The following is a 27449-nucleotide window of genomic DNA, read 5'->3' as shown; positions in this document are numbered from 1 at the left end:
TGGCTAAAAGCCTGGGTTTCGGGATTGCTCTTCTCAGAACCATAGGGTTGTAAGAGACCCAGAGAGCGTGTGCAGCCGGGACGGCAGGTTGGAAAATTCATCCAGATATCTCCATCTCAGAAACCTTTAGTGGCACTTCAAAATCATCACTGCCAGGAATTTCTTTTTCTGTTTGGAATTCATGTGCCGCCAGCTAACTAGGATATCTTTATTTGTGATTAGTAGGAGAGAAAAGAAAAGGCTGGGTGGCCCAAATCGGAGGCAACAATGCAGGCATTCAGTTAGCATAATGGAATCTCCTGAGCCTTTGTTCCTCACCAGATCTCTTCTGGGAGCTCAGAGAACCTTCCGTGTGTTCACATCATCCTTACCTTCTGCCTTAAGCCTTGTTTTCCTAGTGCTCATACCACGTTTGCAAGTACACCATCATCCACCAATCACTTGGCCTCCCTGCGTCCCCACACATATCTACTATTTACCTTCATGTTCTGAGTCACGTTCCACATTATGCCAACCAGTAGAATGCCTTCTAAAAAGCACAGGGGATGCTAGCACCAAACACATTTTTAAAACTGTGTAGTGTATTCCAGTCTTCACCCACTTGGAGAGTTTCAGTTGATGTTAGTGGATTGAAGGCTCCCAGAAGTTCCGCAAGAAGGAAATTTGTTTAAAGCTATTTCACCTGCTTTCCAGTTCTAGGAAACTATACATTTGGGGAGGGATTTAAAAAAAAAATCCCTCTTAGCATCCACATAATGACTGTTCTGTGAAATAGGCTTTGGATAACACTGTCTGCTCTCCCTCTGAGACTATCCCAGAACAAAACACAGGATTTTCAGGGAACCCTGGTTCCTGCCCTGGAGCTCTTTCCCAATGACTGAAATGCCTGGCTTGCTGACAATCTACTCGTGTCTCCCTACTTGTGGCCACATCCCCTCCAAGTCTAGTACCTCCCGTTCCCCGTGGTCTTGAAAAGAGGTAACAGATGCTATAGCTTTTGGAGTGTCAGTGCACATGCTGTCCTTGGCTATTCTAAGTAATTGAAACCACACTCCTCTGAGTATTGTCCAGAGTTCATATTTCTGATCCACAAAGCAAGAAGTCTATACTGTAGCCTCCAAGATACTTTTGGGTAAATGGAGGGAAGAGAGGAAAAGCTACCATATGGCCCCAGTAGGGTCTCTCAGCAAGGTCTTTCTTGCTTCCGAGAGAGGCAGAGGGAAGCTGGGAATTTTCATAATGTAGTGAGGTGGACAGAACATTGACTCAGAAAGGCAATCCTGAGAGCAGCTGATGTCTATCAAGGTCCTGGGCCAGGCTCACCAAACACAATCTTATAGGAGCCTCCTGCCAACCTCATGAGAGCTGCTATTATTTCTCCCATTTTACAGACAGACAAACTACGCCATGGAATGATGAAGTGCCTTGCTTGTACAGGGTTTATACAGAGCCCAGATTCAAAGCTGACTTGTCAGATCTTGCATTTTGCACCTTAACCCACTAGCCTGTAATTCAAGTGTTGCTGAGCAAAAATGTTCCCCCATTAAAATTTTTCTGTAGGGAAACAAGATGGTGTCACTTAAAAATAATTCCATGCCTAGCCTCTTAGCCTATTATCATTTATTCTGCCTCATACGATAAACAAACAAAAGTTAAAAAAAGTTACCCAAAAAGTAACTTTCAGGAAAAAAAATTAGAACAATAACTCTAGGAAAGAGAATTAGCAACTGATACATTTAGAAAGGAATCAAAAAAAAGGAAACCTCATCTATTCTTTTCCTAAAAGCACCATAATTATTCCAGAAATCATGAGCGCTCATCTCCTCCCCCACCCCACACTTTCTTCCCTATTACTTGCTCTGCAAAACTGATAATTTCTGAAGCCAAGATGGGAATGGAAATTAATTTGTCATTTAATTTTTAATAAGTTAAAGACATCTCAGTGACACAGCCAATCAGTCTGCACGTGCCTGCCGGAGGAGTCCTTGAGGAATCCTCAGATGGAAATGAACTACAGCATCAAATGCTGCATCTACTTTAGCTGAAGCACATAAAAGATTGAGCTGTTTAGAAGGGGAAAGGGAGAACGTGGGCGTCCCCACGCAACTCGGAATGCACAGCAAGTCTGTATCAGCAAGCAGCTGGAGACAGCCAGGAATCCATCCCACCTGGGGTCACAGTCTGTCAGACAGGGCCTGTCAGTGTGTGCCTAGATTCAGGGCTAGGGACACCAGGCTCTACCCAGGCTGACCCCCGGCGGGCTAGGTCCTGCCTGCAGGTAAATTCCTTGCTATGTGCCTTTGCTGTGTTCCCAGTCTATCGCTCTTCTGTCTTAATAAATTGCTTTCTTTTCCTGTGGCTAAACTTAGCATCCCAGCATGGCTACTCATGGCTACTCATCCTTGAAATATGTTCATCTCTCAAAGGACTTGGCTACCGAAAAACACTTCAGGGTGTTCTTCGGTCATGATTCTAAAACTATACCAAAGGACTGACCAGCACTGTCCAGCAGTTCTCCGGCGGCCTGCCAGGGAGCAAGGCTGCTTGAACTCATTGCTCTCCAGGCCTGAGAAGCTTGAACAATCACGTAGAAGCAGTCCATTGAGTCTGCTGGCTCCCACCCCAAGATTCATTTACAGCTTCTCCCATGCTTTTCTTTCTTTTTCAGTGACTTCAGTGTTGCTAAACCAGTAGCCTGCTCTTTCTCTGGCTTCACTGTTTGTGTATGGTCTTTGGAGCTAATTCTCATTTTACACTTTTTCTAGTGAACGATACTAATGTTCAATTTTTGGACCAAGACGATGATGACGATCCCGACACAGAACTGTACCTCACGCAGCCATTTGCATGCGGGACAGCATTTGCAGTCAGTGTCCTGGACTCGCTCATGAGTGCGGTGAGTGGGTGCGGGATATGGGACTGGAGCATCTCTGACCTCCAACGTTAGCAGCCTAGGCCCGGAGCTTGAGCTCCCGGGGAGAGCATGACCATGCAAAGCTTGCAGTCTAGAAGGGGATACCAATGTTAGTCAGACTGCTGTGTAACTAACTCAATATTTGGTTATGAATTCTTGAAAGTGTGAGGAAGGTAAGGAAGAGGGGAGATTTTGTGGGAAGAACATCCCCTGAAGAAGAAAAGCAAATGCAAAGGCCTGGCGGTGAGGGAAACTGACAATCTTAAGGAGGCCAAAGAAAGCCTGTGTAGCTGGGCCACAGTCAAAGAGGGAGAGGGGAGGGTGAGGCAAGTTTGGACCTGCAAGACCAGAAAACTCATTTTTATGGCTTTGCTTTTTATCTCAAGGTAAATGAGGAGGCATTGAAGGGTGGTTTTAAGCTGGCAAGTCATGTGATCAGGTTTATGTTTTAAGAGGATTGTCCTGGCTGGTGTGTGGAGGATGGCTTAGGAAACAAGATGGCGGCAGGAAGTCTGAGCATATGAGGCTATCAAAGCTTGGACAGGGATAGAGCTGGCGGAGCTGGAGGGAGTGGGTGCATCTGAGTAGTGTTGGTCAGGAAAATTGATAGGACTTGGAGATAGATTGAATATGAGCAGAAGATGGAAGAGAACAAGGTGTCAAGGGTGTCTCTTCCATCCCTGCCCATCACTGAAACGCAAGTCCTGGGAGGAGACCTCGCATGAGGGCCAGGCCTAGCCGGTTCTCTGCTGCCAGGAAGGAATGAAGCAGTGGCAAAGAGAGGAGGACGGGCTGGCTGAGGAGGTCAAAAGCATCATTGGTTTCTTTTCTAACTTGATATGCACCAAACAGTCAAGGCATTATTTTTTCACTTTTGAGACTAAAAACAAATAACAATTAAAAGTAGGCCCCGGTTCATGAAGCTATCTTGAACTAAAAAAGGCAAAAAGCAGACAATAATAACCTATTCTGGTTATTATTGAGGATTGTGAAGTGTTCCCACCAAATGTCTTTATTTATTAGAAAAGCCTCTTTATTTTGGAGCCCTCAAATTCACAATTTATGAAAATACAGACACAAGCTGGATAAAAACTGAGCTTTGAGGAATCCATGAAAAAGTGTTTTATTGAACACATTAAAACCATAAACATAGCTCAGTGAGTTTTTATACACATACATTCCTTAAAGTGCTTAAGAAGGCTATTCTCCTGAATGTGTTAAACAACTGATATGCTAATTATGCATTATTCTCCTCTATTCATTAAAGCTGATCCCAGAAGAACCTCTATTTGAGGAAAGAAAAAAAACATAAAGCTTTTTAAGACTAATTTAGGTTATTCGGTATTTCTGAATGTGGTCCAACTGCAAGCACATCTTATTTAAAAAATTAGAATTATGGGTTTAAAAATAATTATGAGACAATATTCATCTGAATTAAGGTTGACTAGGCATCATGCCATAACTTAGCTTTCCAAGGCAAGAAGGAGAGAAAACTGTCCCTGGAGAAGGCACTCTTGGTTTCCCAGGACTTGTGATTTCTTTCTGACTGCCTGCTGGTTCCAGGAGTAACCTTTCTACCTGCTAGTGATGTTGGGCTCAGTTTGGGCAAATACCTTAAGCAAGCCAGAAGATAGAAGCTACAGGATACGCTCATACAGTGCCGACTTGTCTGTATGGTCTTCAGTTTCAGCCGGATTTCTGTAATTCATCTCTTTAGAAATTTCATTTGACTTCTGATCCTAATTAGAGAGATTACAGAAGATTGTTGTTACTAAGAGATGATGAAACTGTTTACAGTAGATTTTTTTCCTAGAACTACAAAATACTCTATCAACAATTTATAAAAATTCAAATTTATAAAATTATTTATGTGTCTACCTGTCAGACATTCCAAATAGTCCAGGCAAGACCAGCTCTATAATTAGCAAGCCCACCTTTTCATACATTATTAAGAATTTCAAAATGATGACAGCAGAGCTTTAAGCCAAGTGAGGGGCTCTCCTGAGCCTGGACCCTGGGTGACTGCACAGGCCACACACCCATGAAGCCAGCCCTTCGTACCAATAAAACCAATAAAGTTGATTTTAAGCAACAAAGAACTTCACCCCTACACAACTGAAGGGGCCCACGGTAGCCACAGGGCGGGGGTAGGGGGCACATCTGGATCTGAGCTGCACAACTGTCTGTCTGTAGCACCACCAGGGAGTCAGTTCTTGGAAACTCAGATGAGAAATCAAAGTGGGTTGGCTTGAAATTTTTAAAAAGCCGTCTCTAATCTCCTTTGAAATGCAAACTGAAGTGTCTGGGAGAGAGTGGCTAAGGCATGTATGGATGCTACGGTCTGCCAGCAGCATTCCTTCTGAATTCCAGCCTGGGAAAAAAGGGTATCAAGAATCTAGTAACTGTCATTGTACTCATCACCAGCTTCATCCGTTGAGGGCCCAGAACCGTGAGAGGCACTTCAGCTCTAGCGTCTGATCTTTTGGGCAATAACGTGCACAAACCTGAAGCAGGACATATTTAACCAATCTACTGACAGTGACTTTTCAAATCATTAGTCAAAATGCGTATCCAGTTATTCCAGGCCTGGTTTTCATCGTCTGGGACGAACAAGTTGCACAGTGAGGTCTTGAATTGAGTCGGGTTCCTCAGACCCAGTTGACAAAAATGTTACCTGTGATTTCTTTGCATTCTACCTCATGTATGAAAAACCAGGAGATTAGTCAAGAACCAAGGCAGTAACTAGAAGGAACTGAGAGGGTTGGCAGGAATGTAAATTGAGAAACTGAGGCCTCTCCAAGCAGCGGGAGCCAGAGGTAAGCTTCATCCCAGGCACTCGCTTACAAGCAGCATGCCGACATTTACACACACACCTCTTCAGATGTCCATGATCTCCTTTTTCTAGCCCCCAAATTGCCATTTAATCATGTGTCCAAACATCCCCTGAATATTGTCCTTCATAAGTCAACTCCTGCTGCTTCCTGCTTCATTTGTTAAAAGAGTAATGTTTTGATTCATCGCAGGCATTCCTGAACAGATAGGGATGTTGCAGACATGGCCTCACGGCTGCCTCCTGCTAATCAGCAGCAGAAACACATGATGAGAGGGAGTAATTACGCTTGTGGGTGGATGCCTCTAGGAAGACGACCGAAAAATAAGAAATGTGTTTTTCAGAGTGGTACCAGCTTGCCGGTCACACACAGACGAGAAAGATGAAAGGAAGCCTCTTTGTATTTAGAGCTAAAACTGGCACGCGAGTATTCAGACTTCTTTTCCACAGCTACATACTCTTCCCATCCCTCACCCCCAATGTGAGTTCTACCTGGACCCTCCCTAGACAGAAAAGATAAGTCATGAACTAAGAGTCCGACTGCTTGGATCCAGAGCCCAGAATCACCATGTACTGGCTGTGTAACCTTAACCTCTCTGTGCCTCAGTTTCCCTATCTTTAAAATTGGGATCATAACAGTACTACCTTGGCTCAGTTGGTTAAGCTTCCGGTTTCAGCTCAGGTCATGATCTCACGGTTTGTGGGTTCGAGGCCTGGGTTGGGCTCTGTGCTGACAGCTCAGAGCCTGGAGCCTGCTTCGGATTCTGTGTCTTCCTTTCTCTCTCTACTCCTCCCCCACTCACGCCCTATCTTTCTGTCTCAAAAATAAATAAATATCAAAAAAAAAATAATAGTACCTTCCTCACAGAATTGATGAGATAATTAAATGAGTTAAGATTGTAAAGTGACTAGTGCAGTGCTTTGCACATGACAAGCTCTATATGCATTCATTGTTACTAATCGATGCCTTCACTGGGCACTTAACTAAATGCCAGGCACTATTTTGATGCTGAGGATTCAGTAGTGAAGAAGAAAGAGGAAGACCCTGCCCTCCTGTTGTTGGAACTTTCATTCTAGTGGGCGATAACTATGTAAATGACAGTAGTTATCATTACTGCTAGTAGTAGTAAATGAATACTATGAAATGGGCAAGACTGATTTGAAGAACATAAAATAGTTTGCATGGGTGTAGAGACCTGTGTTAGCAACCGTGGTCAGAGTAAAGCTATCTTAACAGAACACTTGGAAGCTGACACCAAAAAATCAGAAGAAGAAAGCGCCTGGGGGTGAGGGCGAGTAGCTTTCCAAGGCAGAAGAAAGAACAGGGCAAAGGCTGAACAGTGGTGCTGAGCTGGGTTTGGTTTGTCTGAGAGAGTAGTTGAAGGCCATCATGGTTGGAAGAGAGTGGATACCGGGGAGGGACATACAATAAGCAGTCAGACAGGCAAAGCTGTCGTCCATACTGTGAGTATTCTGCGTCCAAAACATCACACTCCACAAGGTTCTAAGTCCGGGGTTAAACACTTCAGTCCTGGTTAGAGGATGCTTCTTCCTTTGGATGCCACTGGCATCCTCCTAAGGGCACTGCTTCCTGTGTGTTCTGGATGGAAGGACAAATCCATCACTGAATTGAGTCCTGAACTCAACCTCTGGTTATTTTTCTGTCCATGTGCCATCCTAGTGCACTCATTTTAAGAGAAGAAAGAAAGAGAAACAGCACAATATTTTGGCACGAGTACCTGGACTGATGATATTTGGCTTGTAATGATGGGTCTATCATAGAAGTCTCAAAACAGCACATAGCAGGCAACACCCATCCCACAGACAGGTTCTGCATTTCCAAAAGGTTTTTAATGTTTAAATGGAATCTGCTGCCAATGTTTTAAAATTACAAGATTACACATAAAATATGGGTTTCCAGCTAATTTTGATTAGAGTCACAAAGCAGATTCTCAGATGCCCACAAAGCAGCAATTGGTTAGAGCTGAGCGATGGTCCCCTTAGCTACAGCCCACACTATTCCCCATTGGATTCTACCAGGCCTGTTTTACTCATGCCACTGGTCCCTGCCTGTCCATTCTGCCGAATCAGACTTACAGGCCTCCTGCTTCTAATTTTGTGAGCCCTCACGACTGTCATCAGAGAGCATCCCTGGTCTTCTGGCCATTTGCCTGTCCTTTGAGTCAGGAGGTTGAACATGTGATGTCCATTTTCTTTGAACCCTCAACCTTTCTCAGACAGAAGTATACCACACTGTACCATCGTTATCAAAGGAGTGCTGAGAAGACAACCCCTTCTGGGGAGAAAAGAGGGCATCCTGTAATGAGAGCTGATGAATTCCACTGCACAGTCGCAGTGTTGTTGCTTTTTTAGAAAATAAGATTCCCTGAAGTTTCAGATTTGTACATTCTACCTAACCTGGAAAAAAATACAGAGAAAGACATACCTATCAGTGTAAAGGGAAAGGGCAGAGGAGAACCAGAGGCCCCCTTTTCCAGTGTCCTATACATCCAACAAGCATTGCAGGCACAACAGAGGATGCCGTCATATCGAGGGACCCTCAGTGCTGAATCCCTCAGGAGCCCAAGAAAAACTTCAGTATGAGCATTTTATCCCACGTGTACCTCTGCTTTGCCCACTGCATCAATGCCCAGGGTGAGTGTTTGCATGTTCAATAAGTTAGTATTTCATAAAAAAGGCAAGGACATAGAGGAGAAACAGTGTGGCACCAGCCCATGAATTAGGACTTAGAGCTTCTGGTCCCAGCTCAGCAGCATCCTGTGTCTGTCTTTTCCACTGTCTGGGGCTCAGTTGGGTCTAACTGTTAATGAGAATGATATTAACAGCCTCTTACCACATTCAAGGAATCAGGTAGGGACAAAGGTAGATGAAAATCTTTCACAGAGTTGACAAATATTTAAGATCAAATGTAACTACAAAGAAGTAGATTATATATGTGTGTGTACATATCTATGCATGTACATATACGCATATGTGTATGTACTCACAGACACATATATGTTATGCTTCTGTATTCTATTCTCTAATATCAGAGAGCTGGTCTCTGTTTGCCAGAAATTACCGAGCTTATGTTGGGAAGAATGAAGAATGTGACCATCTGGAAGATGGACCCACATGATTTACTCTCTGGTTTTTTTTAATTATTACTTTGTAAAATTTATTTTGAGAGAAAGAGAGAACAAATAGGGGAAGGGCAGAGGGAATCCCAAGCAGGCTCTGCGCTGTCAGCACTGAACCCGATGCAGGGCTCAACCCTACAAACTGAGATCATGACCGGAGCCAAAATCAAGAGTCAGTTGCTTAACTGACTGAGCCACCCAGGCTCCCCCACACGATTTACTCTCTTAGTTGTACTTGCATTTGTCCTTGCATTAAGGAGGGTGTTTTGGAGGGGACAAGTTCTCAGTCAGCCCAAGCTAATCCAGTGCCACGTTAACATAAACAGATTATTCCTCCATGGCCCTCTTCCTTACATTCCACCCTAAAGCCTCACTTCCTCTGCTCACTAGGTGAGAGACAGCCTGTGGGCCATCCTGAGGCAGACCAGCTAGCGCCAATGTCTGTGTAGCAAACGGTAGTGAGCTGTGTTGCACCTGGAACATACCACTGCTGTCACATCAGGCCAGGAAGGCCTGGGATTGGGAAAAAAAAAAAAAAAAAAAAAAAAAAAATCAAATCGTTCTCATCCCTCATGAAAGAAAAATACTAAAAATAAAAATCTACACCATGCAAACTAGCAAATATAAAAAATGGCAGCTATGGCATGGAAAATGACAATTTTAGAGCAATTATAAACGAAAGGCAAAGTGCCATTAAAGTTAAGGCAATGTTATTAAAAGATGTGTTAATTTTCAGTTAAATTTTCTATAAAAGACCAATTAGTTTAACAGGCTTGACAGCATTAACTGTGAAACATAAGCTCTGGTAATTATACTTTAAAAAAATAAAAAGAGGAAGATGCTCCAGTGTGTTAGAAACACAGGCACAGAGGGGTGTCTGCAGAGCAGGCTAGGTGGCACTGTGGCCTCAGATTTCTCTGTGCAGTCAGGTCCTCTGCCCAGGGTTTCTCAGCTTCCTCAAGCCCTGTTACTCCGTCTATATCTGAGAAAGGTCAAAGTTCTGAGGCCAAGGAGGCCATGCACGTGGTCCAGCTCTCTGATAGGAGAGTTGAGAACACAGAAACGTAGGGAGACAGAATTTTCTAAATTGCTTGCATTGCTAGTTGGTTGTTACTTTTATAAACTACCATTTTTTGAGTATTTGTTGTGCACTAAAAGTTACACAAAGTATCTCATTTAACACTGTAAGCTGGCTCATACTGGGTTTTCTTGGATTCCGGTTACACGGATGAGGAACTCGAGGCATACTAAAGTCAGGTAACTTTCCCATCGTCATGGCTGTTGAGTGGCGAATCAGGGATTTAAAGCCATACTAGCTGAATTCTGAAGTCAGGACCATGTTGTCTTACCTAGAAGAAAAGCTTTCCTGACTAAGGATGGAGTCCTGACCTTGGTAGTAGGAAGAAGGGCTCCCCTATTCCCTAAACAACATGTGTGTGTGTCCCTCTCTCCCTCTTTTTTTTTTTTTTAACATTTAACCTTTATTTATTTTTGAGAGACAGAGAGAGAGAGAGCATGAGCAGAGGAGAAACAGAGAGACAGAGAGGGAGACACAGAATTCAAAGCAGGTGCCAGGCTCTGAGCTGTCAGCACAGAGCCTGACCCGGGACTCAAACTCACAGACTGCAAGATCATGACCTATAAGCCAAAGTTGGACGCTTAACCAATTGAGCCACCCAGGCGCCCCTACATGGGTCTCTTGATTCCAAGCACAAGAAAGACCCTACCTTGGTTCCCATAGGCTTCCCAAAGCCCATGTGACACAGGAACAGCCATGGCCTCTGCCCATAGCATCCCTGAAGACTAGTCCGGCTAAGTCTGGAGGCTCTATACGGAAGTCCCTCACAAGGCTTCTAGCAGAAGTAAGATGAACACAGTCACAGAAAAGGCCAGCAGTACAGAAGCTTAGGAGGCAAAGGATCACACTTCCATACTGCAGTCCTCCCTCCAGAAGTTTGTGTTTCTTCAGTTCTAGTGTTTCTATTAATCCAGAAAAGAATTGTGCCTTCTGGGTCAAGGGAGTTGTACGGAAGTTTGCTGTAGCTGGCGCATCCTCCACAGGAATTGTCTGTGATAATTGGTATTTGAAGTCCTAGCATCTGGTTTGCCGTGTGGTGCTGAAACAGCCACTTTCTATGCAGAAAGCTCTGGATTTGGTGCTTAGCTGCAGACCGATGTTATGCTCTGTGAGTGATACCCCAACCACAAGAAGAAATCTGTGCCTTCCATTATGACCAGCTGGATATCCTTTTTCAAGAAAAGCATGGTCTTTCCACCAAGTCACTCAGATCACAAAGAGACCTTGATGCATGCTTAGAACACACCCACATGCAATGCTCAAAGTACTTCTCTGCAGGCTGATTATTGAGGCAGCAGAATAGGAGCAAGAGTGCTCTGCTGACAGACAGACGTCATTATTCTCTGTCGTAGCCGGTATTGTTGCCCGCAGTGCTGCTTCTTGATGCCTGCGTGGAAAAATCAAGGAGAGAGGTCTGGGATACAGAGCCAGGTCAGAGGGCAGAGATTTGTGTTCAGAGTTATGAGTGAACTCTGTGTTGTTCGGGCACCCATGAAACCCTGTGGCCTGCCCTGAAATTATACCTGTGTGATGGGAAATTTTGAAAGTGACACACTCTGAGCAGCATACAATTTTAGGCACAAACCAAGACCCAAGGATTAGTAGATGCTCAATAAATGTCAGTGACTGATTGATCTGAAGTTTGTGTTGTTTCAGTGTAACTGGTTTCAACACAGAAGGGGAAAGCCAAATCCTAAAGATTTAACAAAACAATAATCTTTCATGTTGACCTTCTAGACTTTGCAGAACAGAATTTATAGTGGTTTTCATTTAAAAATCATTGACTGTTTTCATTAGAAATGTTATTCATACTCAGTGTGGGGTATTTTGAAAGCACAAGAAATATATAAAGAATATATATAAATATAAATATATATAAATATATAAAGTGAACCATATTTTCAACACCCAAAGATAAGCATGATTAATACTTTGGTATATTTCCAGGGTGCCTGGGTGCCTCAGTCAGTTAAGCCTCTGACCTCAGCTCAGGTCACGACCTCACAGCTCGTGGATTTGAGGCTGCATCGGGCTCTGTGCTGACAGTTCAGAGCCTGGAGCCTGCTTCAGATTCTGTGTCTCCCTCTCTCTCTGCCCCTCCCCTGATCATGCTCTGTCTCTCTGTCTCTGTCTCTGTCTCTCTCTCTCAAAAATGAATAAACATTAAAAAATTTTTTAAATATTTTGGTATATTTCCTCCCAGATGGATAGATAAGTATGGAATCATTCAGTTTTATTATGTTGGGTTTTTTCCCCTTTTATTTTCACAGTAACTATTTTTTTAATTTTTATTTATTGAGAGAGAGACTGAGCGAGCATGAGCAGGGTAGAGGGGTACAGAGAGAGGGAGAGAGAGAATCCCAAGCAGGCTCCATGCCCAGAGGAGCCCAATGTGGGACTTGATCCCATGACTGTGAAATCATGACTTGAGCCGAAATCAAGAGTCAGACCCATAAGTGACTGAGCCACAAAGGCACCCCCACAGTTAGTATTTTATCCAGAGCATTGAATCATGTCGTCTTATTGGGTATCATGATTTACAAAGCCTTCATAGGATTTCATGAGATTCTAACATATAGCTATTCCAGAATCTATTTAACCATTACCTATTTATTGTGGGGCATTTCACTTAAAATTTTTGTTATTGTAATAATAATTAACCCTGTGATAAACATTATTGTACATAATCTTTGAACAAGAAGCAGTTTATTATCTTGAGGCAAACTTTCTGAGTTTTTAACAAATATGAACATTTAAAGCTCTTGATGCTTTTAATATTGCCAGGTTATCTCCTATTAATTTGCACTTCCATAACTGTTAGATAAATGTCATCCTCTGCACTCTAGTGGACACTATTATTTTCTCTGTTAACTGCGTTTATGATAGTTTTGAAGTATATAAACTTCTAATTTGTATGTAGTCGTGTAAATGCATATTTTCTTTTGTGAATTATTCTATACTGGTTTTTTTTTTTTGCTTTATTTTGTTTTGTTTTATTCTTTTCTATAGTTTTTATGCTGAAAAAGTGCTTGCCAAACAAGCGAACTCTCAGGTATCCTGAGATCAGTTCAGTATTCAGCTATATTTTCATCAGGTTGTTTGTGGCTGTGTTTTTTGCCTTTAACTACTTTATAAACATTTGCTTCCTTTCTTTTGCCTAGATTCATTGAGATATAATTGACTTTTAACACTATGTACATTTAAGGATACAGTGCAATGATCCAATGTATGTATTATACTGAGAAATGATTACCACAATAGGGTTAGTGGGCACAACCATTATCTCACATAGCTACATTTGTGTGTGTATGTGTGTGAGAACTTTTAAAATCTACTCTTAGCAACTTTTAAATATGTAGTACAGTATTGTTAACTGTAGTCACCCTGCTGTACATTACATCCTTAGAACTTATTCACCTTATAACTGGAAGTTTGTATCCTTTGACCACCATCCCCACATCCCGGCCCTGGCAACCACCAATCTGTTCTCTGTTTCTGTGAGATAGTTGCTTATTTATTTATTTATTTATTTATTTGGTTCCACATATAAGTGAGATTATACTATATTTGTATTTCTCTTTTGGACTTATTTTACTTAACATAACGCTCTCAGGATTCATCCGTGTTGTTGCAGTTGGCAGGATTTCATTCTTTTTATGGCTGGATATTATTCCATTGTGTATATATATATATATACCACATTTTCTTTATCCACTCGTCTGCCAATGGGCACTTAGGTTGTGTCCTTGTCTTGGCTATTGTAAAAAGTTCTGCAGTGAACATGGGAGTGCAGATGTATCTTTAAGATAGTGATTTTTCATCCTTCAGGGATATACCAAGAAGGGGAATTGCGGGATCATATGTAGTTCTATTTGTAAGTTTTGAAGAACAATCATGCTGTTTTCCATAGTGGCTGCACCAATTTACGTTCCCACCAACAGTGTACAGGGGGTTCCTTTTCTCCTCATTCTCATCAACACATGTGTCATTTCTTGATTTTTTGACAACAGTAATTCTAGCAGGTGTCAGGAGACAGCTCATTGTGGTCTTGATTTGCATTTGCCTGATGATTAGTGATATTGAACACCTTTTCATGTATCTGGTGGTCATTTGAATGTCTTCTTTGAAAAAATGTCTATTCAGTTCCTTTGTCCATTTTGTGTAGGATGTTTTTTGTGACTTATTTTTGCTGTTGAGTTATACGAATTCATTCATTCATTTCCTTTTTTTAGAAATTTAATATAAATATAAATACATTTTCATAGTCAAAACTATATAAAATAAATAAAATTACAGGAAAAAATTGAAGTCAATCAGAATTCTATCACCCATAATTAATTACCAAGTAAAATTTGAGAATACAATTATTTTTACATAAATTAGCCTTTATCTGTTGAGGTCTACACTTTTAATGTGAATTTTAGATCATGGCGTTTTTTTGGATACTGCTTTTTTGAATATGTTGCTATTATATCGTATAATTGTTACTGTGCCATTAAATATTCTCTGAAAACATAATATTAATATCTGGACAATATAACTAATGTAAATGTATTGTGACTTATTTAATCATTACCATATTGTTGAAGAATTTTTTCCAGATAGCCAGTTGCCCCTAAATCATTTGTTGAAGAAACATTTTTTCCCTTTGGTATATAATGCTTTCCTTATCATATTAAACAACAAATTAGCAAACTGTTTTTTTGTAAAGAGCCAGATGGTGAATATTTTAGGCTTTTGAGAGCCATACATACTCTGTAAGTACTTGACTTCTGTCATTATTGCACAAAAGCCTACTTGTAAACAAATGGGCATGTCTGGGTCCCAACAAAGCTTTATTTAAAAAAAAAAAAAAAAAACAATAGGGGGCAGACTAGATTTGGCCCACAGATTTGCCAACTCCCATATGAAGGTTGTATAACTACTAGGCTCTTGTTCTCACTAATCCATTCTGGTTGATTGATCTTCTCGTTTTTAATATTGTCTACAGTGTTTAATTATGAAATATTTAATATTTATTTTTAACACTTGGGAGGACAACTTCATAAACTGTTTCCAGAGGAAATTTAGCATATTCATATCAAGTTTTTAAAAAACCCAGTTGAATCTATGATTAGGCATATATCAAACTTAAAAATTTTACTAGAGGGGCGCCCGGGTGGCTCAGTCGGTTAAGCATCTGACACTTGATTTCAGCTTCAGTCATGATCTCACGGTTCCTGGGACTGAGCACAGCCTCAGGCTCTGGACTGACAATGTGGAGTCTGTTTGGGATTCTCTCTCTCTCTCTCTCTCCCTCTCTCTTTGCATCCCCCCTCAAAATAAATAAAGGCACTTTAAAATAACTTACTAGAGAAAATATGACATTATAACATCCAGTTTACATGTTAAGGAACATGGTCTTTTTCTCTATTTTTCTCTTTTTCCTAATAATCTTTTCTGTTGGTAGATGATCATTACTTTGCTTGCTGTTGAACAACAGTGGCTGTTCTTCTTACTCATGACCAGTAACTGTGACATTAAAGAGAGCTTCTGGAATAGGAGAGTTAATTCTCAAACGTATATGACACTATATTCTCTTTCTTATTTCTAATTTTATTTTTTAGTTATATTTGTCATAGGCTTGCTTATTTTATTTTTTCCAAGAATTATTTCTGGTATTTATCAATTTAATAAATATCTTCCTGCAGTTTCATTAATTGATGCCTTTTCATTTCATCCTTCTGCTTTTCTAAGATAAAAAAGAACAATAAAAGACAATTCTTTTAATGCTTAGCATTATTTATTATGATTCTTTTGTATTTAATAATAAAATCATTTAAGGCTCTGAATTTGTTTCTGCAGCTTTGGCCTCAGTCTATGACATTTTTACATACCATTTTCAAATATTTAATTTTTAAATACTCTATATTCTAAGTTTGATTTCCATCTTGACCTATAGTCAGGTTTTAGAATACTTTTCTTTTAAACTTGGAGATGCTGGAATATTTACTTTTATTTCTATTATTATGTTAATTTTTTAAATGTAGACCCTACAGCTCATACTTTATTTGTATATACTGAGATTTTATACTTTGAGCTGTGGATCTTTTTTTTTTTTTTGGTAATTATTGTTTGGGAGCTATCTAAACATGTCACAAAGTTTAGCACAAATCTACTAAATCACTTGCATTATATCCTTAATTTTCTTATATTTTGGTTTGAGCTGTGGAAGCTAGAAACACAGTGATATTTTACATACCACCCTCAGTCCACATTTATTTTACTCTAATTGCTAATTAGTTTTGCTTTCTCTATTTCAGTTATATTATTTTGTCCATAAATAGGTAATATCTTTATTGTAAATTTTAACTCTCAATATAAAGTTAACTTGCTTAATGTAACATTTAACATTTTACTCTTGAAATACAGTTTTCAATGGCTGTTTTATTTTGTTTTTTCATGTTTCTTTATGAATATATCAGAGTTTGATTTTCATTTTGGCTTTTGAACAAGTCTGAGAATCTTTGTAATTCAACCAAATCACTTAGTTCATATCTGTTTAGTTATTAACATATAATGCTATAATTTTGCATTATGCTTTACACGTGCCTCTGTAATTGTGTCTTTTATTATCCATCTTTGGGTATATTTTTGTATGCTCATTGACTCTAGTGGTATGTGAACTATCTATATTCTATTTTTGATTCTAGTTAGTGGTTACGAGGCATTCTATAAATATGTGTGAAAGTATATTTTCTAAGCATTATTGTCTGGAAAAATTTAATTCTTGATTCTTCCTTCTATAAGATCAAGGAATTCAGATGCCTTTATATCCATCCTCCTCTCTCCTACCTCATTTTGTGGACTTTTAAAAATTAATGAATGTTACTGTATTAACAGTTTTATGTCATTTTTTTTCCCTCAAGGATTACTTTTGACATTTGCATTTAGTTTAGTAATAAAAAACACAACCATTAATTAAATTCCATATTTCAATACATTTCACCAGTATTTTTAAAACAAATTTGCTCATTTTTTAATTTCTAAAAGTTTGAAAAGATCTTAAAGGATGCAAATTTTTTTCTGAGTTTTTTTTTTTTTAATGTTTATTTATTTTTCAGGGACAGAGACACAGAGTGCGAGCGTGAGCTGGGGAGGGCAGAGAGAGAGGGAGACATAGAATCTGAAGCAGGCTCCAGGTTCTGAGCTGTTAGCACAGAGCCCGATGCAGGGCTCAAACCCACAAACTGTGGGATCATGACCTGAGCCAAAGTCAGATGCTCAACCAACTGAGCCACGCAGGCGCCCCTTTTCTGAGTGTTTTTTTTTTTTTTTTTAATGAAGTAAGTCAATAAATGCTTAGGTACTCAGAGATTCAAAATATTTTTTTTTCAAAAATATTTTTATTGCCTTCACAAATGATTGATGATTTAGTTCTATGTAGAATTCTTGGAATAAATGTGTCTTTTGAAATCTCAGTTGGCATCGTTCTTAAGTTTTCTAGAGAAGTCTCTGGCTAACCTGATCTTGTACTTTTTATTTTTGTACAGTATTGTGTCAGGTTACTTTTTTTATTTATTTAATATATATTTTTTAGATGTTTATTTATTTAATTTGAGAGAGAAAGCAAGCAAGAGCTGGGGAGGGGCAGAGAGAGAAGGAGAGAGAGAATCCCGAGCAGGCTCCACACTCAGTGCAGAGCCCGATATGGGACTTGATCCCATGACCCTGGGATCATGACATGAGCCAAAATCAAAAGTCGGACACTTAACCAACTGAGCCACCGAGATGCCCTTCTTCATTTCATATTTTAAATTTAAATATTTGCCTAGTACAGATTTAGGTGTTAACCACACCTACTTGGTGAGCCATTTCAATCCACATCCTCAGTTCATTCTTCAGCTCAGGACAGGTTGTTTTCAACTGTTTCCTTGCTTGCTTACTCATTTTTACCTGCTTGAATTTTGTTTACGACATTAACTTGTGAACACTTGCTATTTATCAATTTGATGTCTGTTGTCTTTCCTCAGTATCTACCAGCATTCTCATAGAGACAGACAGATGGAAGGAAGAAGGAAGGGAGGGAGGGAGGGAGAAAGGATGAAAGAGAGTTTCTACATGTGGTTTTGGCCAACTTCTTAGTTTTACTTCCACATCACTGACTTTTATGTATGTGATTTTAGTTCTACAACATACTGTGTATTTTTTGTTGTTGTTTTGGCAAGAACACTTCACATGAGATCTACCCACTTAAATTTTTCAGTGTATCATATAGTACTGTTAATTACTGTTTCTTAATGGATAAAAATCTGGCCATTACAAGTTTAGTTTACCTTTTAGCTGTTTCTCTTGTTTTAGGAACTTTGCTGAGATATGATTAATAATCCTGCAATTCTCCCACTTAAAGTGTGTAATTCTGTGATTTCTAGTATAATCACAAGTATGTACAATCATCACCACAGTCAATTTTAGAACATTTTCATTGTCTCAAACAACAAACAACAACAACAACAACAACAGCAACAAAAAAAACAAAAAACGTCCATACCCTTTAGCAACGGCCCATAAACCTCTGTCTCCCTCCCTGAGCACCAAGCAACCATTCATTACTCTATTGCCTATATTTCTTGATTTGGCTCTTCTACATATTTCATATAAATGGAATCATACAGTATGTAGTCTTTTGTGATTTTCTTTCACTTAACATAATGTTTTCAAGGTTCATCCATGTTGGAGCATGTTTAGTACTTTGTACCTTTTTATGGTATGAATAATATTCATATAACTGAATGATACTCACGCATGGATATCAGACATTTTACTTATGCATTTATGAGGTGATAGACATTTGGACTATTTCCATTTTGGGACTGTTGTGAATAATGCTGCTGTAAACATCTGTATACAAGTTTTCATATGGACATATATTTTTTTAGTTTTTCTTGGGTATATACACAGAAGTAGAATTACTGAGCTATATATAACTCTGTTTAACCACATGAGGAACTGTGAAACTGTTTCTCAAAGTGGCTGTATCATTTTATATTCCCACCAGTAGAGTGTTGGTGTTCCAATTTCTCCCCATCCTCAGTCTTTTTGATTATAGCCATCCTAGTGGGTGTGAAGAGATAGCTCATTGTGGTTTTGATTTGCATTTCCCTGATGACTAGTGATGTCTTTTCATTTATTTTGTTGGCCATTTGTATCTCTTTTTTTTCAGAAATGTTTGAGTCTTTTATCCATTTTTTTAAAATTGGGTTGTCTTTATATTGTTGGGTTGTTAAGATTGTATATGTATTCTGGATACTAGGCCTTATCAGATATATGACTTGCAAATATTTTCTGTCATTCTGCAGGTTTCGTGGGTTTCTTTCACTTTCTGGATAGTGTACTTTGTTGCACAAAAAAGTTTTAATTTCAATGAAGTTCAATTTATTTATTTACTTATTTTTGGTTGCCTTAACTTTGAGTATCATATTTAAGAATCCATTTTCAAATCAAAAGTCATGACAATTAATCCTATGTTTTCTTCTAAGTGTTTCATAGTCTTAGCTCTTAAATTCAAGTCTTTGATCCATTTTGAATTAATTTTTATATATAGTATGAGGTAGGAGTCCAACTTTATTCTTCTGAATGTGGAAGCCCAGGTGTTGTAGCACCATTTACTTAAGAGACTATGTTCTTTCTCTATGGAGTAGACTTGGCACCCTTGCTGAAATCAATTGACAAAAGCATATGAATTTCTTCCTGTACATTCTTTAATCCCATGTCTGTCCTTCTGTCAATACTACACTATCTTGATTATAGTAGGCTTCTAGTGTATTTTGAAATTAGGAGGTTTGAGTCCTCCAACTTTTCCTTTTTTTAGATTGTTTGGTCATTTCGAGTGCTTGAAATTTCATGTGAATCTTAGAATCAACTTTTCCGTCTCTATAGAAATGGTTTTGGGGATTTTGACAGAGACTGTACTGAATCTGTAGATTGTTTGGAGGAATACTACTGTCTTAATAATATTAAGATTTCCAATCCATAAACATGGGATGCCTTTATATTTATTCAGATTTTCTTTAATTTCTTTCAACACTATTTTGTAGTTTTCATTGTACTAGTCTTGCACCTCCTTGGTTAAATTTATTCCTAAGTACTTATTCTTTATGATGCTAATATATGTGGAATATCTTAATTTTATTCTTGTATTGTTCATTGCAAGCATATAGATATACAAATGATTTTTTTTTGTATATTGATTTTGTACTTGGAAACTTGCTGAACACATTTATTACCTATGATTGAATTTTAATAGATACCGTAGAATTTTCTGTATATAACATCATGTTCTCTGTAAACAGAAACATTTTGGATATGGATACCTTATTTTTTTCTAGCCTTGGCTAGAGCCCCCAGTGCTCTGTTGAATAGAGGTGGTGAGAGTTGACTTCCTTGTCTTGTTCCTGATCTTAAGAAGGGTATTGGATTCTTTTAATCATCTCTAATCATATCCATTTTAATTTAAATATCTTACATAAAAAAGTAATTGGGTAAGTTGTATGAAGTCAGCTTTCTTATAATCTGATCTTTTACTTCTTATAGAAACCATATTTAAGAAAAAATTATTTTGATTCCAAAACAGATGCTTTGATCTTTTCCTATTACTTCTTCCACTAACAATTTAATCAGTCAAAATGATGCTTTTCCTTTATATCTTAAATGTTATGGTTCCTTTTTTAAAAATATGTATACTGGCTCTTTTTATTTCTCTCTATCTTTGAGCAAGGAGAGGTCTGTTTTTCAGTATTTGAGGTCTTGACTGTTCTGCTTCCCACCTCGCTAGCTGTTAGATTCCTCCTCTTGGTCTTGATCTAAAGGGGTGATTATAGTGCAGAGACCCTTGTCAAAGTTCTTTGCTCAGCACTCACTCATTTAATGTGCCACAGGGTTAAGTAGGGGTCTTCTGCTTCTCATGGTGGGTTATGTGACTGTAGGGCTGTGGATTTACCTCCGAAAACTTTGGACATGTTTGTGGATTTTCCCCAAGGTGACCCCTACTAGAACACAACTCTAGTGGCTCTTCCCATTGCTGCTGTCCCCTCCCAGGATTCAGCACCCTGGTGACATTTGCTGTGCCACTGCTGAGTCCAAATAGGGTCTTAGAATGGGGGGAGATTAAGAAGTGCAGATTCAGGGGGGTGCCTGGGTGGCTCAGTCAGTTAAGCACCCAACTTCAGCTCAGGTCATGATTTCGTGGTTCGTGGGTTCGAGCCCCACATTGGGCTCTGTGCTGACAGCTCAGAGCCTGGAGCTTGTTTCATATTTTGTGTCTCCCTCTCTCTCTGCCCCTCCCCCACTCATGTTCTGTCTCTCTCTCTCTGTCAAAAATAAATAAACATTAAAAAAATTAAAAAAAAAAGTGCAGATTCAGGGATGATGTAAACAGCCTTGGTTTGCCTACCTCTCACCTCAAGTGTAAACGATTTTTAAAAGGGAAGGTTGAGGATGAGCTGACTGTCCCTCTCACCAGCAAAAGCTGCAAGTCTCTGATATTAGGCCAGAAGTATTTATCAGGGCTTCCGGTGCACCAAGCACTTTTCTATGTGCCTCACATGTACTAGTTAAATTATCCTCATAACCACTCCATTATTACATTTCATAGATCATGAAACTGAAGAACAAAAATGACAAATAACTTTCCAGGGTCACGCAGCTACTAAGTGGTGAAGCCCAGCATTAAACCCACCGCCTGGCTCTTATCTCTTGGCCACACCAGCAACATTTCCTCCTGTACCTGCCCTGGTTCTGCTTCTGTGTCCCCAGGGCCCATCTAAGCTTTAGTAGAGGATACATTCATTCTCTTCAGGGTCTGACTCCTTCTGAGTAACATTCCTAGTTTCCTTTGCTGTTAGAATTTTCTATCACTTTGGGTGTTTTGCAAGTATTTCAGTAAGGAAAGTGAATCTTGCCCCGTGAACGGCTATCATCTGAACTCAGAAGTCCTCATGGAATTTTTTGCATATGTGCTTGACCCTAATGTCTGTGCTTATTTTATGGATGAGAAAATCAAAGCCTAGAATGGTTAGTCCACCTCCCCCAAGCCATAGAACTAGTGATGGCCATGCAGGATGGGAAATTGTCCTTCCCTGGCTTGTTCCCCACTGTGTTTTGCCAGGTAAACCAACAAAATCACTGAAATGAAATTTAGCTGCCTTTCCTAACCCACTTCCAAAGGTCCACATGCCCTCAGAAGACACAGGCAAACTTTGCTTTGATTTCACTTCAGCCTGCTTGATTTCTTCTTATCTTGGAAAATGGAATGCAGACCCTCACTTGAGACTTTTCTCAAATTAGGCTGGGTGACATATGTCTTTTTGAGCTCTTTTATTTGACCCCCTATTAATGTTTTTAAACCCTAATTGTTTTGTTCCTGACAGACCTGTTATGTTTCATGTGTGAGAGAAATGTACACATAGAAGGAAACTTCTGTCATCTTCTGTATTTGCCTCAGACTATTGAGATTATTAAAAACAAAACAAAACAACCAAAGTGCACACACGAGGGCATCTTCCTCCTTGCAATTTTATCTGGCATATTTAATTGATAGAGACTTCTGGGTTAGATTATTATCAAAGGTTGTAGTAAACTGTTGAGCGTGTGGCCTTAATGATGCTCTCGACATCTCCTTCCAACACACAAAGAAGTTTTGCCACATTGGGGAAGGCGGCTTCCTGGCATAGGGTGACAGGACCTCGGAGGAGTCCTCCTTGGGTTAGCAGCCTGTGCAAGCTGCATTTGTGTCCCAGGTCCAAAGTCCCTTAGTAGACACGTGGGACTCGAGGAAGGGGAAGCAGTATTTGCATCCCTACTGACACCAATTATGGTAAACACCAACTATTTAGACATCAGCCCTTTAATAAAAGTTCCCTGAAGTGGTTTTTGAAAGTCAAGCTCTCATGGCAGAACCAAGTAAGAGAGAAAAGAATGGAATAATTGGAGGCTGCTGTCTTTTCACTTCCCACATAAAATTATTTGAAGAGACAGGCCAGAACTTTAAACAGGAGATACCAAGAAAAGTTGTAATTTGGATGTCTGTTGTCGTGACTTTAGGGTATTTGCTTAAAGGAATTTTTTTCTCCCCTACCCCCCAACTCTCTCCCCAGACATACTTCAATGACAATATCCTTACACTAATCCGGACGCTGGTGACTGGAGGAGCCACGCCAGAGCTCGAGGCTCTGATTGCCGAGGAGAATGCACTTCGAGGGGGCTATAGCACCCCCCAGACGCTGGCCAACAGGGACCGTTGCCGCGTGGCCCAGTTAGCGCTGCTGGATGGGCCCTTTGCGGACCTGGGGGTGAGTTCATGGTGCAGAGGTCACCTGAGCCCACTGACTGGGAATAGCTTGGCCAGAGTGAACTGGGTGCCAGGGTGAGGAGCCAGGCACCTGTCTTTTCTGTCTTCTGTGGTGATTCACTAGAGGTGATGTGTATGGTGTGCTGTGTTTTACATGCAGTCCTTCATCTTTATTCCCACGGCAATCCTTTGACATAGGTTCTACTCTCAGACATTCTAAGGAAACTGAGGCTCAGAGAGACGGAAGACTGGCCCTATCAGGAATTTGCGCCAGGAACCCTGGCTTCAGAGCCTGTGGGCTTTACTCACTCCCCTAGGTATCTTCTACCACGAGCTAGGAGGCATCAGGTGATTCCAGCATGTGACCGAGGCTGGGACCCCTTTCCACAGGGTCTTAGCCTACCTCAGGGCCACTTCACTCCCAAGGCACATTAATAGCCCATGAGGAGCTTTTCAAAACCACTGATGGCCATGTCCAGTTCCCAGGATTCTGAGTTTTTGTATCTGGGTATATGCCAGGCATTGGAGGTTTTTAAAACACCACCAGTAATTATGTGCATCTCGAGCCACTGGCCAAACAAATGGCATCTCATGTGGACCATTTAATGTCTCTAATTCCAGACCTAGGTCTTTGCATCTCTGAGGCTGCACCCAGTTAATCTCCCCCACGCCCTTCCTGCCGCAGAGGGGATGACCAGTGCCTCCCGTTGGGCTCCACACAACAACTGGGTTCTCACACTTGGGCAGAAGTATGCAGTCTTGACCCTTATTCACAGCCCTATACGGCATCCACGGATGGGTTCAAGGGGTGGAGCCACAAATCTTGGCAACCAATACATTTATTGCACAAACAATAGCGTCGCCCAAGGAAAGGGTCACTTTTGCTATTTCTTCTGAAACTATGATGCTGACTTGCACCATATTTTAGTATGGTTATGGATAAGGACCTATGTTAGACTGGGCTTTTTGGAAAGGCAGCTTCCGTAGCTCGTGGCTCCTTTCATCTATCACCGACTTACTGATACACTTTAAAAGGATAAAGACTTTAAATGACGGTAAGATATGGCCCCATTTGTGTTCTGTAATATGATGCCCATTTGGAAATTCCAACAAGACAAGAAGGACACAGGCAGCCACTTTATTCCCAGCGATGTCATTCTTCAGTGCCCTTCCTACACTCACACCCACCTGAAGCCACCTGGCTGTGTGAAGCCAGCATTTCCAAGTGAGTGGAGTTGCTTTCACATTCCATGTCGGGCCCCAGACCCTCTGGGAGGTGACTGTGAACTGATTAGGACTGTGAATCCCACTTATTCCACCTGCAGCTCTCCACCTCCTGGGGAAACACATTCTCTTCCACCGCGCCATCTCTGAGGTCTGTAAATTGTGCTTTTCACACAGTCTTTTCCCTGAAAGAGTCTTTCACCGTAGCACCTGGTGGGGTCTTTTCTCCTCGCAGTGATTTTAATTATCACTCGAGCAGTTTTGACAACACGGTCAGATCACAGTGATTACAGCTGAGCTGGGGCTAAACATAATCGCCATTTTGCCCAGCTGGTTTCTTCTCTGCCAAACATGCATGTGAGAGCTTCGAGCCTTACACAATCACTTAGAATGAGGGAGAGGCCCATTCTCTCTAGGGCTTTCATTGCTACAGATGGAAAACTGGGGAGAACCGGAGGAGAACCCCATCATTATCTGATCCCCCAAAATTACCAGTATTGGATGTAGGCTCTTAATCACATTGACTGCTTTAGCCTCAGTCCCTTGGAACAGACCCTCCAACTCAGGAGACACCAATACAAGCTTTCACGAAAAGGCTCTGCTCCCCCTGGACCTCTACTTCCAGGCAAATGAAAATGTTTTTCTCTGTTCTTTTCTTGTCTCCCAGGATGGTGGTTGTTATGGTGATCTGTTCTGCAAAGCTCTGAAAACGTATAATATGCTTTGTTTTGGAATTTACCGGCTGAGAGATGCTCACCTCAGCACCCCCAGCCAATGCACGAAGAGGTGAGTATATTTCCACTCTCCTCTCCCACCCCGAATGCAGAGACAGAAATGCCCTGTCTTGTTTCCCACTGTGAAGGCAAAGGTCCAAGTACATGCTCTCAACATGCAAATGACTCTGCCCGCATTAAATCCAACACTGGGTTTGGAGGTTATGGGAGGCTTTTTTCTTTAATTCCTCATAGCAGATGTAAAGACATTATGGGAAGAATTCAAGTTTTATAGAATAGTTCCTGAATAGGAGCATCTCCTCCAAACTCTAGCTACTGGGATTATTCTGCCGGTACCTCATAAAGAGATATTTCATATTGCTAGTGTTTAAGATAGATGTTTCCTTTGCCATATCTTAGATGCCTCTGCTTTTACTTAATATATTTTTAATTGACTCACTTTTTAAACTTTTATATATTTATTTCAAGAAATTTGTGTGTTATCACCTTAAGCAGAAAAATATAATAGTTTATGTGTGCTAGTTATATATTTTTAATTGCACTAAAATAAATTCATAGCAGCCCCAAATTAAAAGTATATCATAGAATTACCCAAATCTGTGCATTTGCATACTATATCTCAAGAAACAATGCTACAGAGATTAGTATTTCTCAGCTTTGCTTGCACATTAGAATCACCAGGGGTGCTTTTTAAAAATATTCTGCTGTCTCTGATTTATCTGGTCTGGCTTGAAAGTGTAGATAATTTCTTAGTGCCCAGAGATTACAGTATATAGCCAGAGTTGCGGCTAATTGCTGTAGACTAGTGAGTTCTCAAAGTTTAGAGAGCAACAGAATCACCTACAAAGCTTGTTACAACACAAATTGCTAGACCCCACTCCCCAGAATGTCTGACTCTGTAGGTCTGGAGTGAAGTTGCTTAAGAATTTGCATTTTAGGGACACCAGGGTAGCTCAGTTGTTTGAGAATCTAGCTCTTGATTTCAACTCAGGTCATGATCCCAGAGTCATGGATCAAGCCCTGTGATGGGCTCCATACTGAGTGTGGAACCTGTTTATGATTCTCTCGATTTCTGACTGGTGTGAGGTGATATCTGAATGTAGTTGTGATTTGTATTTCCCTGATGATGAACGATGCTGAGCATGTTTTCATGTGTCTGTACAAACGCAGAGGGAAGCAAACCATGAGAGACTCTTAAGCACAGAGAGTAAACTGAGGCTTGATGGGGGTTGGGGGGGTGGGAAAAATGGGTGATGGGCACTGAGGAGGGCGCTTGTTGGGATGAGCACTGGGTGTTGTATATAAGTGATGTATCATGGGAATCTATGCACACTGTATACACTGTATGTTAGCTAACTTGAGAATAAATTATATAATCTTAAGAAAATAATTTTAAAAATTAAAAATTAAATTAAAAAAGATTATATCTCCCTCTCCCCTTCCCCGTCTCCCTCTCAAAAAAAAAAAATAAATAAAAGAAGTTGCATTTTATTTATTTTCAAATGTTTACTTGTTTTGATAGAGAGAGAGCATGCACAAGCAGGGGAAGGGCAGAAAGAGAGGGAGAGAGAGAGAGAATCCCAACGAGGCCCTGCACTGTCAGCATAGAGCCCGACACAGGGCCAGAACTCACAAACTGGGAGATCATGACCGGAGCCGAAATCAGGAGTTGGACCCTTAGCCCACTGAGCCATCCATGCACCCCCCAAGAAAATGCATTTTAAGTGATGCCCCGGTGTTGCTGATATGTCTTGGCTTGAGGACCCACTTTGGGATCTCCTACTACTAGAGAGGAGGCGGTGGGGTTTTTTTTGGTTGTTATTTTGTTTTGTTTTGTTTTGTGTTAGCGGTGTCTGGCGTTAACCAGAGAAAGCTTGATGGGATTGAGAATAGTTAAAGCAGGACTAGCACAGAGGCAGGGAGGGATCTTATCTTCTCTCATTTAGAAAAAAATCCCCACCAAAATTGATTTTTAAGAGGTAAAGAGTGAGAAAAGGCTGAGAAGATGTTAGGTCTTGGGAAACAAAGACCCTGTAAGGTGTGTCAGAACATTCTCTAGCAAAAGAGGCGGTGCAGTCAGTGAACCTCCTGCATGCGTCTGGGCTACTCGGGATCTGAAGTGAACTCGAACTTCAGTGGAAAGGGGTGGGGACCATCAGAAGCGCGGTGTGGTTCCCCCACCACGGGCACCAATTGAGCCTC

At 40.5% G+C, this 27449-nt stretch overlaps 1 protein-coding gene across 33 annotated transcripts in view; it reads left to right on the top strand.

Moving 5' to 3' along the window:
- KCNMA1 (potassium calcium-activated channel subfamily M alpha 1) overlaps positions 1-27449 on the top strand; it is a 722982-nt gene that overhangs the window by 684890 nt on the left and 10643 nt on the right. For all 33 annotated transcript variants that reach the window (XM_053909597.1, XM_053909605.1, XM_053909598.1 and 30 more), the window contains 3 exons: positions 2766-2896; positions 23096-23290; positions 25181-25299. In XM_053909597.1, the coding sequence (XP_053765572.1) occupies positions 2766-2896; positions 23096-23290; positions 25181-25299 (445 nt within the window). The remainder of the gene's footprint in view (positions 1-2765; positions 2897-23095; positions 23291-25180; positions 25300-27449) is intronic.

Source organism: Panthera pardus, unplaced genomic scaffold, assembly GCF_024362965.1.
Source record: "Panthera pardus isolate Hobbes unplaced genomic scaffold, ASM2436296v1 HiC_scaffold_22, whole genome shotgun sequence".
NCBI lineage: Eukaryota > Metazoa > Chordata > Mammalia > Carnivora > Felidae > Panthera > Panthera pardus.
Note: the sequence above shows the minus strand (reverse complement) of the source record. Positions and strands in the feature narration are given on the sequence as shown.